Genomic DNA, 16,586 nt, shown 5'->3' with positions numbered 1-16,586 from the left:
TGTGAATAAATTTTTTAAAAAAAATCAGTTGTAGCTCTCTTGTGATTTTAAATTTAGCAAAAACTATTTATCACCGTAGTAAGATGCAAGTCAAGTGGGAAGAGCACAGGTTCATTCAAGGATACATGGGTTCATGTGTGTGCCGCCCATGGTCTTCAGCCCTGACAGTATTTAAGGAAGAGACAAATGAAAGTTTTATACCCTATTATTGGCCCAAACCCGCAAAATGACATCCTGTTCAAGGGAAAAACAAAACTAAGAATTTAATGGCAACACAGAGACATAAATTCCATGGGATTGTTCAGTTTTAACAGATGGTTTCTCATCTAACTGGGCGTTTACGCAGATACAATTTAGACACACATTCTAAGGATCACATCAGGAACAAAATGCCAACAAGGGTAAAAATAATACCTTATTTATCTCGTAAGGATCGAGACCCTCAAAAACAATACCCCATAGGCGGCACATACTTATCTATCTATCCCATACATGGGACTACTGTAGGTACCTCTCCTGGGGGTTTGCTTGGATGTACTAAGTATAATTTAAACGGGCATGGATTGCAGAACAGTTAAGTGTGGTGGTATATTTCTTCCCAAACGTCCGGAAGGTGTTATACAAATGTCGAGAAATGAACAATGAAAAAATTGTCAGCAAATGACAAATGACTGACGTCATGGCCAAACCAGTCAAAGTGGCCGTTGGCAAGGATCGTTCAGGTAAACGGCCAGCTCTAGCTTGAAATTCGTCCGATTGCTTCGAGTCGTTTTCTCCTCTCAACAACTGAGGGAGTAATAACGGCTCGAAGTGGTCGGATGAAATTCAGGCTACGGCCAGCTCCAGTTGCGGACGTTTTTTCTGCCTCAGCCCCGAAGGAGATTTGAATGTATCCACTGAGGATGTGTACCTTTTGACCATTCTAAATAAAAAGTTCGATTTTCCAAACTAATCTTAGATTGCAATCTGAACGATCTACCTTCGCAATTGGATCGTTTAGATTGTTAATTGTAACTCTACTTTGTCCACAGAGAAGCGAAAACGCCTGGGTATTGTTACTGTATAAAATGTCCAATGTGTGTCTTGGGCGTGCCTCTCAGCATTTGAGGTTTCGTAGTTGTCTTCTGAGATTGCTGTGGTTCAAATTCCAGCAAATTTTAAGTTTACGAGTCCCATTTTGAACCGTTACTCCTTAAAGAGGTACCTTTCTTTCCATTGCTCCACGAGAAGACGCTAGAGCAAAGAAATAAAAATACGATGCGATGAAATTGCGAAGATCAGTGTAGCAGCCTGCTACTGTATGGAACAAATTTTTGGTCCGGCTAGCACGAAAATGTAAACAATCTGGAATGTCTAAATCCGAAAAAGGAATGGCAAAAAGGAACCCAACCGTAGTATTTTCATAATGGAGAATACGAGACCAATGAAAGATCGCAGACGACGTAAAAGAAAGTCTCATTTATTCATCAGTTTTGTTTTCCTTGACTACTGCAGCCAACCAGCAAGTAAACCAATAAACAGTTTAAACTTTCCAAAGCAGTCAAGGTAAAACCAACTAGCCTGCGAGCAAGCTTCGCCAGCAGCACTTGATAGGAGACGCAAAGCTCGTTGGCACGTTTCCTGATGGCTCGCTTCGCTTGCCAAAAATGGATAGCTTGCTCTCAGGCTAAGACCAAACTACAAGGAAATTGTTTGTCATAACATTTAGTAGTATTAGCCATCTTAACTTTGCCAAGTCATTGATGCCATATTAACGAACAAAAGACTCCTTAATACTTAGCAACTTTTCCTGAAATAACTGTTCCAAGTTGCGTTATGACAGATCGAAAAACGCATACTTTTACTTCACTGGCCTAAAGAAAAGGGTAGTTAAAGCCGTGGGGGCTGACCCCCCTCTTTTTTACCCTTGGGATAACTTGTTCCCACATTTGTTCCTAGTGATAACCTTTCCATTCCCCCTACAATTAATCAGTCATTGGCTTGTTTACTTTCATATACATACTATACACAACATGTCTAAAACATGTTATAGTTCATATGCGAAGCATCCTTAAGTATGGTCACCTTCTTGCGACCTATTTTACCGATAAATAGTGAAATACCAAAATGTCGTTTAATCAGGTTTTTTTTCACAGATGTGATTGAGTACTAGCCAATTTTTCAATTAGTTTGAGTTCAGTTCTACTTCAGTCAACGTATGTTGAAAAATAAAATAACAAGCAAAAAATAGAGAATTGTTCACAAAAAGGAGGGAAACAAGATCACCGAATAACAAAGGCTGCTAAACATGTTGCTGACATAATTATGTCAGAGAGACGAGTTTTTATGTTTAATTATATTAACTGACTCTGATTAAGCATGCGACAATTCTCTACATGTACAAAATGCAAAAGCGATTCTAACAATCATCTACGCGTACTAATTACTTACTAAAACGAAATGTTTCCAGTTATAAGAGTCCCAGACCCTTAAACTTATGGGAAATTTTAAACGCACCCTTAACTTTAACACACTTTAGAAGTAATCTGCAATCTTAAATGGAACTTTTCAACAATGACAGTTTAGCAGATCTTAGAAGTCTCTTATGCTAATCTATGACAAAATAGTGTGTCCTTCTTGGATCCTAGGAAAGGTGTGCAAAGACGCTATCTTAAATATTTTGTACAACCAATCCTTGATGGGAGTCTATCCCAAACATGCGGGCCATCCCTTGTGAAGATTATCAGAGTCGCATTTCTTTTCTAATGCCTTTTATCTGGGTGTTTGATAGACCGACATTACAATTAAAAATAATAGCAGGCAGTGGGGTATAGAAAATCAATTGTTATTTTAACGTGTATGATTGTAACTTGAAGCCAGGATTTTTACTTCCAGAGTTTCTTGATGGACATATTTTTCTCTGAATCTTTCTGCATCACCTATGAATATGAAGATAAAAAAGAACTTTTAGGTTTAGGATACATGAAAATGGATCACTTTTAACCTCAGTGCTAGATAATACAGCTAAGACTTGACAAAATGAAAGAACACGCTGACCTAAACACCATAAACAAATGTATTTATGGCACTGTTATGGTAAAATTGATACAGAACCAATAAAAACAGACCAGGACAAAAATATAGGTTATGAGAAGCCACCGCTTTTATAAAGGTCAAGGTTACAATGCGATTGTCATGGTAACTACACGTAACTCTGGGTTCGAACTCATAGTCTTTCGAGCAACTCTTCCCAGGCTTTATACAGTAAGAAATGGAACGAATTTCTTAGACTTAATATACTACACCCAGTTGTTCAAAAGCTGGATAGCACTATCCACCGAATAAGTCACTATCCAGCGGATAAGTTTTAGGGAAACCAACTGCGCTATCCACTGGATAGAGATTTCTCCAAAGGATAGCGTTATCAACCTTTTGAACAACTGGAGCCTGGTGACTGTTGTGAATGTTTACTGCAATTTTCTGCGAGGAAGAGGCCGCAGTATCTTCAAGGACCTGACAGCACTAGAATGATGCATTTAGATATTAGCAATTATCCAGATTCAAAAACGTTTATGATGACGTTAACTAGCACGCAGTATTTTAATATTTGGTGTGATCCATTCAGTAAGAGTTTACTGCACCGGTGGCCTACCTTTGTCACTGCCATTTCAAAGTCTTCCTGTGTAACATGAACTCTTCTTTCTCTCAGGGCATACATACCAGCTTCCGTGCAAACACCCTAAAAATATCACAGATCCACTTCGAAATTCTCATTTCTGATATGTAAGCCATAAACAAAACATGCTACCATAAATTAATGAGCTATTCAGGCACAAATGCTACAAACTTATTGAGTTGATCCTTATGTTGATTTGTCAACATCATACAACACCTAACTTGTTGAAATTCTCCCTGCCATGAGGAGTGAGCATCCATGGCAAGTATGCTACAGGGGAGAGGAAAGGAGAAAAATGGATGGGCAAAAACATAAAGAATGCACCATTTTTTTTCCTATTGTCCACCTTCCCACTCCCTCTCAAATGCTTACCACACAGGTTGCTATGAGAGGGTCAGTAGTAGTATAGGACATGGTGGTACAAGCTCATTTTCACAAGTCATACACATAAAACCAACAGTTGAACTGGCAGTTGAACTTGTAGTTGAACTGCCAGTTCAGCTACTGGTTTTTTGTGTATGATTTGTGAAAATGAGTTTGTACCACCATGTCCTATACTACTGTCAGTGGGAATGAGGACGTGACATTACAACTTCCACATCTATGCCAGTTAAGCTGTGACATAGCAGTAAGGCACTATACTGAAGAAAGAACCTCATAATCCAGGTCCTTTAGGTTAGAGATTGTACTTAGTTTATCAAACTTGTTCCACAAGTCAATCTCAAGTCAATCTCAACTCTTTCAACTTCAACCAACTACAGCAACTCACTAAGTGAGTCACCAACTTCTAGAGTGACATACTAACAGACAGACAGATATTCTCACTCATTGACTACTCAACATTTTACATGATTACAGAAAAACACATGAAAGGGTGGCATTAATTTGTACCTTGACTTCAGCCCCTGATGAACCAGGCATAAGTTCAGCAATCTTTCTGAGATTGATACCTCTGGTTAAATTCATCTTTCTGGAGTGAATCTTCAGGATATCCAATCTGGCCTGTGCAAGTAATTAAGAATGACATGAAGAACTGCGTAAGAATTAATTTCTTTTGCTTCATAAAAAACAAAATGCAAAAAAACAAAATTGAAGTTGTTTAAGCACAAACACCAATTTTCGACAAAATTCAGGGCACTCAACAAACTGCAAGTTACCCCTTTCCACTAGCCTGTACACAGAAGTTGTTTTATTTTACTTTTTGTTCTTTTCAAAATTTCTTCTTCCCCCACAACTACCCGCTTGCACTGGTGGTCAATAAATCCCTGCGGTTTATATTTTATCACGCGCGCTCAACGGACTTTGAAGAGAAAATAGAGGGTCTGTGAACAGGCTACCTTTCCACTGGGGGTTGGCCTGAGAAGGGTGTTCTGGGGAAATTGTCCCAACAATAAACTTTTAAAGTTTGGAATTACAATTTCAAGCACTCCTATCATGACGTAGACAAGTAGTGTTTTAAAATTAATTTATCCAGCAAAACGTACTGTAGATGGAGCCCAAAAGCTTGCACAATTCTAGCCTGTGCCACGCAGGATCTCAGATAGTAAGGATGTAGAGAAAATAAGGCGTGTGTCACTTGAGGAAGGGCCCTCGCATGTTTTTTGCATTACTTTTTACTGCACAACTGCACTATCTTGGAGGTCAGCACAAGTTACACCTGACAAAACTGAAAGCACCACTAATGTGGCAATAAATTCAAAGATCCTCATAGCCTCACCTCTTCATTTGGGGGCGGGAATTCAATCTTTCTGTCAATACGTCCTGGTCGCAAAAGAGCAGAATCCAAGATGTCTATGCGGTTTGTTGCCATCACAACCTTGATGTTCTTAGTTGCTTCAAACCCATCAAGTTGGTTTAGCAATTCCAACATGGTTCTTTGTACCTCACTGTCACCTGTTTCACAAACAAATATCCACTTAAATGTCAACATTTCAAACCGGAAATTTGTCTGGAAAATAGTACCTAAGCTTTTAAAAGGTCTGCAAAGTTCTTATGGATAACCATAGCATATGTGAAAGGGAAAAAGTTTTTTCTTCCCGTCTGCAATTACAATACAATACAATTAATGACTACATGAGTGCTAACCATTCTAACTGGATACTTATGTTGTTTGCAAAACAGAAACTTGGCTTCCACAAGCTCTACAAAGTTGTTGTGGATAACTACAGCATACATTGTATGTGAAAGGGAAAAAAGATTGCTGGCTTAAAACACAAACATCTGCATTAGACTGCTTGTTTTCCACCAGTGCTGTGATTATGCCTTAAAGGTGATAGGCTAGATCAGAGGGCAGTATGCTGCTGATAACTAAATTAATGATTAAATGGATAAATTGATTTGACTAATCATTTTCCACCCTCTCTCACTCAAGACTCTACAAAAAATATTCAATGCTCTGCAGCAACACCTAGGAACTACGTGGACAGTACATGTACCTCTTATTGCTGATGTAAGTAATAACCAAGAGATAACATTTGGTAAATAAATAAAAACAAACAAACAAACAGCCATATCTTACCTCCTGACCCTCCTTCTAATCTTGAAGACCCAATAGAATCAATCTCATCCATGAAAATGATGGAGGGTGCATGTTCCCTATAAAGAATTAATAAAAACAACATTTCAAAATTAATTATTGTGAAGAGGTTCACAAGCTGTTTGAAGACACAGGTACAATAACAAGATAAAGAACAGAGACTACTGTAGTAAATAATTCCTTTGCATGTATTTGCAGGGCTCGAAAAAAAAAAATTGAATTCCAAAAAAGTATAGGCTACTGTTTTGTTCCTCCGTGTAATTATGCACAGAAAAGTCACCAATGTCCACTTTTTGTTTTTTTGAATTCTTTTTCTGCCATATTTGCAGGACCACCGTTTGTTAAGATCCAGAATTTTGCTACCAAAGCAAAGCGATGTAACGACTTCTCTCTATTTTTTTTTTTTACCTTGCCATAACAAACAGTTCTCGAACCATCCTAGCTCCTTCACCAATAAATTTCTGCACCAGTTCAGATCCAGAAACTCTAATGAATGTGCACTCAGTGTGGTGTGCTACAGCTCGGGCAAGCAGTGTCTTGCCTGTACCTGGTGGACCATACAGTAATACTCCCTGGAAGAAACAGTTGTTTAGGATGAAAGATTACAAAGTTGAATTTACTAATGGGGTTAGCTTATTAGATGTTAACCAGTCGTAGAGTTAGCAAAATTCATTATTGACTACCGTTTCAAGAACTTTCAAGTTTTTTTTTCAGCAAAAAGTATATTTGTATCATCAGCGAAGAGATACAATGTAAGTTTAGTAGAGCACTGGTGGATATCATTAACATACAGCAAAAAGGGAAGAGGACCTAAAACGGAACTTTTGAGGAACTCCAAACTTGATTGTGGCTTTATTTGATATGTGATCAGCAATTTGAGTAGTTGGGGTCCGGTTATTGAGATATGAGGAAAACCATTGGTTGATTAATCCATGAAAGCTGTAGACGTTGAGCTTGTCTAGCAGAATATTATGGTCAAAGGTATCAAAATCTTTTTTGTGGGCAAAAACACACCACAATGTATACATGCAGATGCTGTACATTACACATGTATTTCAATTTCATCCTTAGTTTTCATTTTGTTTTCCATTGTTTTTGGGAAAGGTTATGTATGATAATGAGTCTGCAACAAAAGAAAATAAAATTTAGACAAACGATAAAATTGAACCAGAGCAGAGAAACCTCTGATGTGTGCAATACACAGTTCTGCATCAACCTTTGATGTAACAGTCATAAGCTATCAGTTTATCTGATGTAGGCTGCTTCATTTATGCAACTGAAATGCCAATAAATAATGCTGAGTGGTTGATAAAATAAAATAATCATACCTTTGGCTGATCAATCCCAAGGGCTTCAAAAAGCTCAGGGTGTTTTACAGGAAGTTCAATGACCTATAGGAAAGAAAAACATTATCTTACATGGTTAGCTCCTTGCCATTCTCATAAAACCAAAGCATAGTTACAGTGTACAGACATCTTCATGGATAAGTTGGCAGGGCATTGCATCAGGGCATCCCAGTGATCCTATGAAGTATTAAAGGTGACCAGGAAATCTTAATTAACGCAGACAGTTGCGAAAATAATATCGGACACTTGGGTTTCATAAGGAACTCCAAAATTGGATTTTAAAACTTAGTGCAATTAGAATGACGCAATAGGTGTGTGACAATTTTAAATTGAGTTATAAAGATACTGCTGGCCACTCCAAGTCATCCTGACACAAAAATCAAGACTGTAATGCCCACACGTAAATAGGAAAAGGACACCCAAGAAACTAAAGGAGACCCAAAGATTGGCGTGTGGCTCACCTGGAAGCTCACAGAAAAAGATCTTGGCATGGGCCAATGTTTCTTTACAACATACCTCTTTGATTTCTTTGATCTGTTTGTCTAGTCCACCCACCATCTCATAAGTGGAATCAGGAACCTTCTCAACCATCATCAAACTGACAAGAGGGTCCACCTAAAATGTTACCAATATCACTGTTGTTTTCTTTTCCGAACTACAGTTTAATACTCTTGGCTAATAACATACTAAAGTTATTATTTAGTACTACTACTTACAATCCAATTACTCCTTATACCCGTAATTATATAATACAGGAATCTTCCTACAAGTACATTATAAGAACATATTGGGGATACATGTAGTTCTCAAGATGAAAATTTACCATTGGTCCTTAGCCAATGAGAAAACATGTACAGAGTACAATGTATCATAGTTTACCTACATGTACCATATTATTTTAGTTATTAGGCACAGCAGCAATACACCTTACTACTCAAAAATATGGTAATTGAGAAATATTTCAAACCTTGTTGGGCAGTATCTTGTGAAGAGTGTAACTGTCATTTCTTAGTGCTACTCTGCAGTTTGGTGTAACCTGAAAAGGGAAAACATACAGTTGATCACAATCCAATAATATGTCAATCCCTTAAACTTATCAATTGTCTGGTCACTTGCCTATCATACATGTATACACGCATGGATATGTTCTTTGCCAGCTAAAAGACCCAGATTATGAAAATTATGATGTCACGGCCTTGAAAATGCTGACCTCAGTCTGTGGCCTTGGTCAGCATTGTCAACACCTTGCTCACTGCGTTGGACTGACCCTAAGCTGGCAAATAATACAATTTTTGTTTATTTATCTAATTTATCTATTGCTTTTGTGACCATAAAAAAAAAGTTAAAAGTCTTTCCATAGGCCCCAGTGTTCACTTCCCAATAATGATGCATTATTATCTTTGACTCACCTCAGACATGTCAATTGACTTATCAAGATCAACTACAAACTTCCCTTCCGGATGAACCTGTCGGAAGCAAAACAAAATCATTAACATGTAAGTTGAGCCAACAGTTCTTAACAGAAGACTCTGCTGATTATGATATACTGACAGTAATTATTTAGGCTAATACAGCATGAAAAAAAAACCTCTCCAGGTCACTTCATTCAAAGTTGAAGAAAATTCAAGGACTTTTCAAGGACACAGAAATTTAGGGACTTTTCAAGGGCTCCCCCTAGAATTCAAGGACTTTTTAAGACTGTGCGAACCCTGATTTACCTAAAAAAGTAATTACATGTACTGTGGGAATATACTCTTCTTTAAAAGAAGCATTCTGGTTTCACTGTGCTAGTTCTCAGAAGAACTCAAAATTTTCTTGTATTAGGTGGGGAGAAACAGAAATTTTAATACATGTAAATTAACATCTGGAAACTAATAACTATCGGATTACACATGTATTTTGTAAGAATTGAATAACATCATCAGCATGAAATTTCTGCGCCAGAAATGCAGAAGTCTTTCCTGCAAAACATCCCTCAAAATATGTCTCAAGACACTGAAACACCCTTCAATAATGGCAGGCCGACTACTGGTATTTAATACATGTACGTTCCACCCGTTAACATACAAAATCAGACATTTACTTCCTCCCAGTTGCTTTAAAGCTGTGTCATAAGTTAGACATACCTTTACTAAAACTTTTTTCTTGTCCATTGGTTTGACCACCTCACCAACATACGACCCTTGCTCTTGCAGCAACTGCAGCTCCTCTCTCAACATTCGCACTATAAAATAATGCAAGATAAATTGTTAATATTAATACAAGGAAGAAAACTCAAACCCCAAGCAACTGCAAATACTTATACTTATGAAATAAAACTGCTGTTATTATTAAGTTTATGAGTTTTAACTTCTGTCTTCAAAGAGAGTAGTAAAGAACTTACCTTTAGCGTTAAGCTCATTTCTCTGGGCCTCAAGCCTTCTCAAGTTCTTGATTTCTTCTGTCACAACCATCTGTAAGGGAAAAAGGAGTCAGTTTTATCAATAGTCATTTGTTTTGTGTAACACCAACAAAGCAGCTGATAAAACTCAGAAAACATGTACAATAACATTACGAAGACAAGACATTAAACTAACAATAGACTTACTTTATAGGTTTAACAAGATTTTTGTTATCTCTAGTTCAAGCTTTAGATTATTTTAATATTAAAGGAATTTGTGGAGCATTTTTATCATGGAGCTCTGACTCAGAAGATGGACCAATCAGTTCTTTTATTATACATCAGACTCAGTATGAAAATCTGATTGATCGAGAGCATTCAATCAATTCACAATAGCTTGCGAACTTGACATGATAAATGCAATATCTGCTGCAGATATTGCATTTATCATGTCAAGTTCAATGTCTGCCTGGTTACCAAGCCCCTTGGAGTGTTCTCCTCAGAGACAGAATGGCTGAATGTCTTCTTTTGCCTATTGTTTAAAAAATGTATAATAAAACAATTATTGAACTCGGTTTTCGCATGATATCGTGAAGTATCAAAACCTTGTGTCTGTATTATCTGCCTCAGCCTTCGGCTTCGGCAGATAACACAAACCTTGGTTTTGATAATTCATGATATCATGCTCAACCTCATCCAATAATTGTTTAATGTCTGTGTCCTTGAATGCATACAGTGTGTAATAATAATAATTATTATCATTATTTAACTATCATTATTTCACTACTCAAGATCATCTTAGTGTTTTTTTTTGTATTGATCACTGGTAAACAAGTGCTGGAATAAAACCTTCTATGACTTTTAATAGCTTACTAAATTCTCCTTCCAATTTGCCTTGCATTATGATTGAAACTCAAAGGGAGACTTAAACTTAAGATCAGAAGTCATATGGGAACCTGTTCCATGTTCCCTTTAATTCTTGATGTTTTCATACAACTCTGCACTGTTTGCTTAAAGGGACACAGTCAGCTGTGGGACTGCGCTGACCTGCCAGTTTGAGAAGCATTTACATCAACCCAAAATCAAATGTACGTGTCAGATACATCTAGAAATCTGCCTAGTGTTTCATTTGATCCTCGATCTTTTACTGGAAACTCCTTCTTGAGCAAGCTTTTACTTATCCTATTACATTATTTTATCATACTTGGATAAAAACAGTATCCAAAGAAACATGAACAGAAGAGGTGAGAAACACATAGGCGCCGGGCGGGAGAAATCACCTTCGTTTACCGAAATAACTAGAGAAATGAATAAAAAACAATGGCGAGCAAATAAGCGTTATTAAATTTATATATAGTTGGAAAATCAATCGAAAAGTGTACACATATTTGGAAAATCAAGCTTCCTTAACCTTGAACCTTCGACAATGATTCAGACTTTGTGTAATTTCTTACCTCTACTGATGTTCGAATTCGGCAGTATTTGTCGATGTTTAGCTTTCCCTCGACAAATCCACCAGTGAATTCACAATAGTATATAAAAAAATGAGCGATCTGATAAATTATGGCTTAAGTTTTATAATCACAATTTCGGCTTGTAAGTAGTGCAACTCTTCAAGGTTGGTTTACAGTATTCTGGATACGCTTCTCACTTTCTGTTTCACATGTGTCTTGTGACATTGGAATCAGCTAAGAAATGGTATCTAATGCATGTGTGCATCAGCTGACTGTGTAACCTGACAAAAACTAAAAACTAGCAATGCGAGGTTGGAATAATTATCTAGTTTTGTTTTAAATGTCAATAATTACTCTCTGAGACTAACAACCACAACACAGTTATCAGAGATGTATGATAATAATACCAAGGACAACTTTAAATATAAACTACAGCACAAACAGACAAAAAAGAATAAAAATGTATAACAATATATTGCTCATGAATGCTGATTATACCTGGAGTGCCTCTATCTTGGTAATATAATATTGCTGGATTCCTTCATGTTGTTTCTCTTCTTCAACTTCCATCTTCAACAAAAAAGAGGAAAAGATGAAATTAAAAAAAGATGCTCTTATTCTAAATTTTGTTTTCAACATTATATATGTTATGGTTCAATTTTATCGTTGGTTTAAATTTTGTTTTCTTTTGTTTCAAACTCATTATCATACATTACCATACAAATAATTACCATACCCAAAAACAAAACAAAATAAAATTTAAACCAAGGATAAAATTGAACCACAACATATACTTTACAAGGCACCAGGAAAGAGGGATTGTAATAAAGAAAATAATAATTCGCTTTAGAGCTGCATCACCAATGATGAACAACTAGAACCCATTTTTTCTCACTTTCAGTTTGAAAGACTGAATGAAAGGAAAACAAACTTGATAACTCTGAAGACCGAGGCCCTCTTAGTGGGGTGGGGTGAGGGGGGGGGGGGAGGGTACATATATGTCACAGGTCAAATTTTTTTTCAGGTTAAAATTTTTTAACCTAGGTTGATTCTCAATTTCCGTTATCTCCTTAAGTAAGGTATAAGCCCACACAAGCCAAAGGCCCACATGGCCGGAGCTTATACCAGTTTCTGTAGCATGGAGCAAGCCTAGGAGTATTGCTACTCCCCCCTGGATGGGATGCTAGTCCATCACAGGGTTACCTCCCAGCAGTATGTTGCTGGTACCCATTTATACACCTGGGTGAAGATAGCTTCCCACGCAGGTGTTTTTAGGGGAGATCGTTTTTCATCCCTCCCCACAAACGCCTGCTCAACCGAAAACAACATTCCTTTCCCATTGTTTTATTTGCGTGGTAAGTGACCAATCAACAATTGTGCAATAAAGTGTTGACAGGCTAAACACGACTGAACGTGACCCTAGAGTAACTGTTTTCCTTCTTTTCTTTCCTACGCTGAGGTTATGCAGTGCATGAAGTATTCTAAATTTTGACTAAATCTTATTTTTGCCAATCTGAATCAAAACATTTATTAGAGGTCAGAAAGCTTCCCAGTGTCAACTTTCCAGAATTTGGAAAGTACAATGTGATTGGCTAAGCTTGGGAAAGGAATGTTGTCTTTGGTTGAGCAGGCGTTTGTGGGGAGGAATGAAAAATGAGCTCCCCTAAAAACGCCTGCCTGGGAGGCTAGGGTGAAGAGAGACAAATAAGATTAAAGTTCCTTGCCTAAGGAAACAATGCGAGGGGTGAGGCTTAAACCCTGGACCCCCAGATCCAGAGTTTGAGGTGTTAACCACTAAGCCTTACATGCCTCCACACCCTAATTAATTATCTCCAAGTCCATATAAATTCATAATTACGGCTAAGAGACAAAGGAAATAAAGAATCAACCTAGGTTAAAAAATTTAACCCTAGTCTGCATTTCAAACATGTTTCTTTCACATTTTGAGGAGTAGGCCACATCCCTGTCGATATTCAACCCATCTTTATGTGGCATTTGTCGTCATTTCATTGAGTCTTACAGCCATGTCACTTGTCGCAATTTACCCAAACAGGGCCTAATTACCAGTTGTCTTGTTTTTCTTATCAAATAAATATTTATATTTGATTTTGACACAACAAATGTATTGCCAAATATCAGAAACTTATTGCAAAAATAATCACAAATAAAAGTTGAAAAAAGTTGGGTTAAACTCGATTAAAGTTGGGTACTGCTTTTAAGATTATGAACAAAAGAGGTTATGGGTGATCTCGCCCCCATGTCATTTCGCCCCGGTTACTTAGCCCCCTATTCTAGAACGAGGAAAATTATATTTGAAGCGTGCTTATTTTGGTTTATGGCTTAAAGAACGAGGAATGTTATATTTGAAGCACCCTTGTTTTGCTTTATGGCTTATAGAACGAGGAATATTACATTTGAAGCATGCTAAATGACTCGAAAATAGGGGGCTAAGTAACCAGGGCATTTGACTTGGAGGCGAAATGACCAGTTACCACATGAGAAACAGCTGCAACATTAACACTTGTGCATGAGATGGTATAAAAAGTTAAACTAATAACTTTTTAGAGCCACTGGTGAAACAGAAAAAGCTGTATATTCATGACATTGAACTGGTACACATAATGAGGAAATTAAAAAAAGGGAAGCTTAAACTGCGCAAAAACTTGTAAAGTAAGCATTCATACTGTACAAGACTCTGAAACAATGGACCAATGATTCGGTAAGTTTAAAGCACTGGAAACTGTCACCGATCGAAAGTATTATCTAAAAATCTATAATGATTAAGTAAATAATAAGCTATCTCTTGTTTGAAGAAACAGAATCAATGAGCTACGGTTAATTAGGAAGTAAAAGATCTACCAACTTCATACAATGCAAAGAGATCTCCTGACAAAAACTATTACTATGGCCCACAAGATGAGATTTATATCACGTTACTTAGTTTTCAAAGAACTTACAATCTAACTTTCGATGTCAAAAGTATCTGAAAAAAAACTCTTTAAGTGTAATAATTCTCCGAAATAGATAGCGTGTTACGCCGAACCTCATTACAAAAAAGGTCTTGGTTTTCGATCAAAAGATGTCGTCATGTACAACCACATGACAAACTTTTAAAGTTTTTCAACGCAAAATTGCCCTGCAGTTTGTCCCCTAACCAAAAGTATCTATTATCACCTCATCTGCTTTGATCTTGTGGACTCTGCGAGCCGGTTCTTCTTTCTTCACGGTGCTTCTCGGACTGGGAAAATGCATTACAGCCGTTCCGGCCGCCATGTTGGAATGACTTTGACAAAATTTGAAGCCCATCCATGATGCCATGCGGAGCGAGATTAGATCATGAATGGGGAAAAGCATTCTGGGAAAAAAATAACCCAGCCCAGTACTTCTCAGATTTTGCATATGGCAAGAAGTCTTTCTCCCAGGCATAAATAAACTTGCAGTTGGACCCTCTGGCCCTTGAGCGATCCAACCGTGATTATACCTTTGAGACCTGGAGCTGAAATCTAGAAGAAGGAGTCCAACGATCAGTGGGTTCTCTCTCCTGCCCCAGTTTAGTAGCCTGCGTACCAGGCGCTGGTTTCTTTTTTGGGGGCGAAGGAAGAAATCTCGAGGACGCGCGAGGGGAGAAAAGGAGAGGAGGCTCCTCTCCCCTTAGAGCGTTCCCCTCGTGCGGCCTGTAAAATAAATAAATAATTAAATAAATAGATAACCGGCGCCTGCTATACAGGCTAGAGCTAAGCTACAACGAGCGGCTCCGGCGATTAGATCTACAGTACAAGCTCTCCTTTGGGACACCTTTCAAGAGACACCTCCATTCAGGGAACACAAAATTTGGTCAAGAAAAAATGTTCACATAATCTTTGTATTTGTTACCTCTATTGAAGGGACAAGGGACACTTTTTCTTGGTCCTCGAAACCTTATGAATCGTCGATGCGCCGGTTTAAGTGCTCACTTGTCGCAATGGCGACAACTCTGGCAAACCACAAATTAACTCACTGAAATCGATGCACTACCCTTGTGGTAATTCAATATACAATATCGCAGAGATAAATTAATCAAGATTTTTATACATTATTTAACTTCTTGAAATAATGATTAGTGGAGCAGATTCCATAGCCCACCAGAGCAGACGCCTTTTTTCGCTCTAATAAAAGTATTTTATTCGTTGGCTAGTTATTAACTAACCCCAGCCTTGACTCCTATTTTCAGTTCTACTCGGATAAGAGACTAAGATCATTTTCAAAGTAATAAACAACCTCGTCCCCACGGCACTTTTCCCTGGCTTGTACGGAGGAGCGTTGCGTGACGACACTAAAAACGGCTGTGTAGCAGACTACCTGGGGACGAGGTTGAGTGATAAACTTAAATTACATTTAGTAAAAACCGTTAATGGAACATTTTTAAATAAAAGAATTCCTTATTTATGGAATAACTTACCCAAGAACCTAAGAACTAAAGACCTAAGCCTGTCTTGCTTCAAAAAAGCGCTACAGAGCGTCAAGATTTTCATAGGATCATAAGAATAAGATTAGGGGCTTTGATCCTGATCGCCGACATGTTACTTGAGTATAGACGGTATAAAATCACAGTGCAGTTTTTAATCTAAACTGCGAAAAGTCTCTCCTTTTCCTTAGTCCGTCAAGAAAAAGGCTCAATACACGATACCTCGTTTCTCGTGCCAGCACCACCTCAAAAATTCTGAGAAAAAGAGAGACTGCTCGCAGTCTAAAATGATGAGTAACAGTTTAAATGTATTAATTACTTTTCACTCCTGACAATTTCAATTTTTTTTTGCTATTTTAAATTGGGTGAAATAGCTCATATGGTTCTTGTGTTCCCTACTAGTCCTTTCTCGAGTCCGATTTACGTGAAAACATGTGGATTAAGTTAAGTTAAATTAGATTAAATTAAAAGCATCTTATATATATAAAAAAAAGTTTTGATTTCCAACGACGAGCCTTTTAATCGGACTTTTATTTTAAAATAATTTTTGTTACAAATCAATTGTGCCTCTTTATTTTTCCTCCGCTGATTCGTTCAGTTGTAAACAGCTATGTTGTTCAGTGCTACACAAAGAGATTCGGAGTCTGAGATCTTTCACCATGCATTTGTCTTGAATTTAACCTTGAAAGACACGGTTCAAAACTCAATTCAGATGGTACAGGTTCTTCCGGTGATTAGCTACCGCAAAATTTCAGAATTTCAGATTTTCAG

At 37.5% G+C, this 16,586-nt stretch overlaps 1 protein-coding gene across 1 annotated transcript; it reads right to left on the bottom strand.

Moving 5' to 3' along the window:
- Positions 1-1,443: 1,443 nt before the first annotated feature.
- On the bottom strand, positions 1,444-14,678 carry LOC140931166 (26S proteasome regulatory subunit 8). Its single transcript, XM_073380921.1, has 14 exons — positions 14,546-14,678; positions 11,870-11,941; positions 9,921-9,990; positions 9,664-9,761; positions 8,947-9,003; positions 8,505-8,573; positions 8,054-8,152; positions 7,520-7,582; positions 6,600-6,763; positions 6,174-6,250; positions 5,373-5,548; positions 4,547-4,657; positions 3,632-3,718; positions 1,444-2,918 (listed from the first exon to the last, which is right to left on the bottom strand). Exons 1-14 carry the CDS (start codon positions 14,675-14,677, stop codon positions 2,865-2,867), a joined length of 1,329 nt encoding a protein of 442 aa, XP_073237022.1. The 5' UTR covers position 14,678; the 3' UTR covers positions 1,444-2,864.
- Between the last annotated feature and the right edge of the window lie 1,908 nt (positions 14,679-16,586).

Source organism: Porites lutea, chromosome 3 (genome assembly GCF_958299795.1).
Source record: "Porites lutea chromosome 3, jaPorLute2.1, whole genome shotgun sequence".
NCBI classification, from domain to species: Eukaryota; Metazoa; Cnidaria; class Anthozoa; order Scleractinia; family Poritidae; genus Porites; species Porites lutea.
The sequence above is the reverse complement of the archived record's forward strand: the minus strand, read 5'-3'. Positions and strand labels throughout refer to the sequence as shown.

What these genes read in the sequence shown, in the direction of transcription:
- LOC140931166 (XM_073380921.1), bottom strand. Translation starts at nt 14,677, where the DNA reads ATGGGCTTCAAATTTTGTCAAAGTCATTCCAACATGGCGGCCGGAACG. An exon ending in ACAAGATACTGCCCAACAAG is followed by an intron (nt 8,153 to 8,504) that starts GTTTGAAATATT and finishes GTAACATTTTAG; the next exon opens with GTGGACCCTCTTGTCAGTTT. An exon ending in TCCCGCCCCCAAATGAAGAG is followed by an intron (nt 4,658 to 5,372) that starts GTGAGGCTATGA and finishes TTACTTGCACAG; the next exon opens with GCCAGATTGGATATCCTGAA.